Source organism: Rhagoletis pomonella, unplaced genomic scaffold, assembly GCF_013731165.1.
Source record: "Rhagoletis pomonella isolate Grant_MI unplaced genomic scaffold, Rhpom_1.0 Rhpom_scaffold_25216, whole genome shotgun sequence".
Classification (NCBI taxonomy): Eukaryota; Metazoa; Arthropoda; class Insecta; order Diptera; family Tephritidae; genus Rhagoletis; species Rhagoletis pomonella.
The window spans coordinates 1-1,624 of NW_023483694.1; the positions used below are offsets into that span (position 1 = coordinate 1).

The window sequence follows — 1,624 nt, forward strand, 5'->3', positions numbered from 1 at the left end:
TAATGAACGCTCCGTAACACGCGGACAACGTTGCACAAGTAGTGAACGTAGCTGAGTGCAATGCGTCGCGATTGCACTGCAAATAGAAAAAAGAGAAATGCAAAAAAAAAACTGTGAGGGTACTGCACTAAATACTTAAGTGTGTGGTGGAGTTTTCTGGAAAGTTGCGAAAACATAGGGGAAAACTGCATGCCTTAACCATCAGTAATTCGGTACTTACTGTATACCATAGTCAGAAATAGCAGCACAGCCAACCAAATTGATGTGCTCCAGTGCCCGGCAGTAGTTGGCAATCTGTATTAACACCTGATCAGTAACACTTGGTGTATTGGCTAATGACAAAACATTTAAATTATTTCATTTTCGGAAGAATATAATCAAACAACGCTCTCCAATTGCTGTGCAGTGTGAAATGTCAAACTCAACAAAATTGCTGTGGTGCAAAGTAGTGATGTGCCGAGTCGAGTCGACTATTTACTCGAGTATTTTAGAAGTACTCACGTACTCGACTAAGCAAATTATAGTATTCGCATACACAGACTCGAGTATGGGTCTCGAGTACTTATAATTATCAAACACCGAATCAGGTATTTTTGATATATAAATGGCGGTTTAGCGTTAAAAAAAAAATATATGTATATATATTTACCAAATACACCACACAACTAAATTAATTTTAATACCGTTATAGGTATTAATTGCCAAAGATGAAAGGAATTTTAAATTCCAAAGGAGTAATTTTATTGTTTATGAATCTAGATCTCATGGAATATTGTCATTATAATTGAAGTACTAGTTGAACTTTTAAGGTACTGAAGATTTATTTGTTTTAACTCATTATTTACTTTGGATATTTTTTTTATGACAGACTACTAAGTTCTAGTTCTACTATGATAAATAAAGCAACTGTTATTGAACCCTATATTTATTTAATTTAAATTATTATTTGTAAGTATGTAAGAATTAGATTTATATGTTTGCATCTACATAAATCGGATATACTATCTTGGAGTTAATAATAATATCATGTTAAATAAAAAGTCGGCATTTCGGTTGGGTGCTTGTTCAGCAGTCGAATCTATAACGTATTCGAATACCGAGCTCTGAACTCGAATACTTGATCCGTGTATCTGACTCGAATCCTGACTCGATTCTTTTTTTAATGAGTACCAAAATACTCGAGTACCAAAAATAGCCGACTCGGCACATCACTAGTTCAAAGTCAGCACATCAACGGCGCCTGTAGCTAACCACTGACATTTGGAAAGCTTCAAGATGCGCAGCTCCTTGCATTCAATAATAGGTTCGTTCGCGTAGCTGTTAATTGTTCATGTTTAACCAAAACTTAAGGCCCGTCCACATAGAACTTTGGCGTTGCGTTGGCGTTGGCGTCGCTTCTACAGCTGACTATGAATACATGAATTCAAATGCAGCCGTCCACATAGCCAAAATTCGACAACGCTCACGCCAGCACAAAGCAAAAAGATGGCCAACTCTTAACTTTTCGCGTGCGTCGCTCGTCAGCTGTTGCAAATAAAAAAAATATGTGAAATTTTTATCCTTTTTAATGAAGTGCTGGCAAGAAATATCATTTTTAATGCAATCATTGATATGAAATATTAAT

General features: G+C 35.8%; 1 protein-coding gene across 1 annotated transcript; it reads right to left on the reverse strand.

The window, feature by feature from the left end:
- Positions 1 to 3: 3 nt before the first annotated feature.
- LOC118732694 (F-box/LRR-repeat protein 15-like) lies at positions 4 to 1,317 on the reverse strand (the record flags this gene model as incomplete). The annotated part of the gene is given in 3 exon segments (XM_036461816.1): positions 4 to 76; positions 221 to 448; positions 1,225 to 1,317. Coding segments are annotated over 3 exon segments (394 nt in total), but the record flags the coding sequence as incomplete, so codon positions are not given.
- Between the last annotated feature and the right edge of the window lie 307 nt (positions 1,318 to 1,624).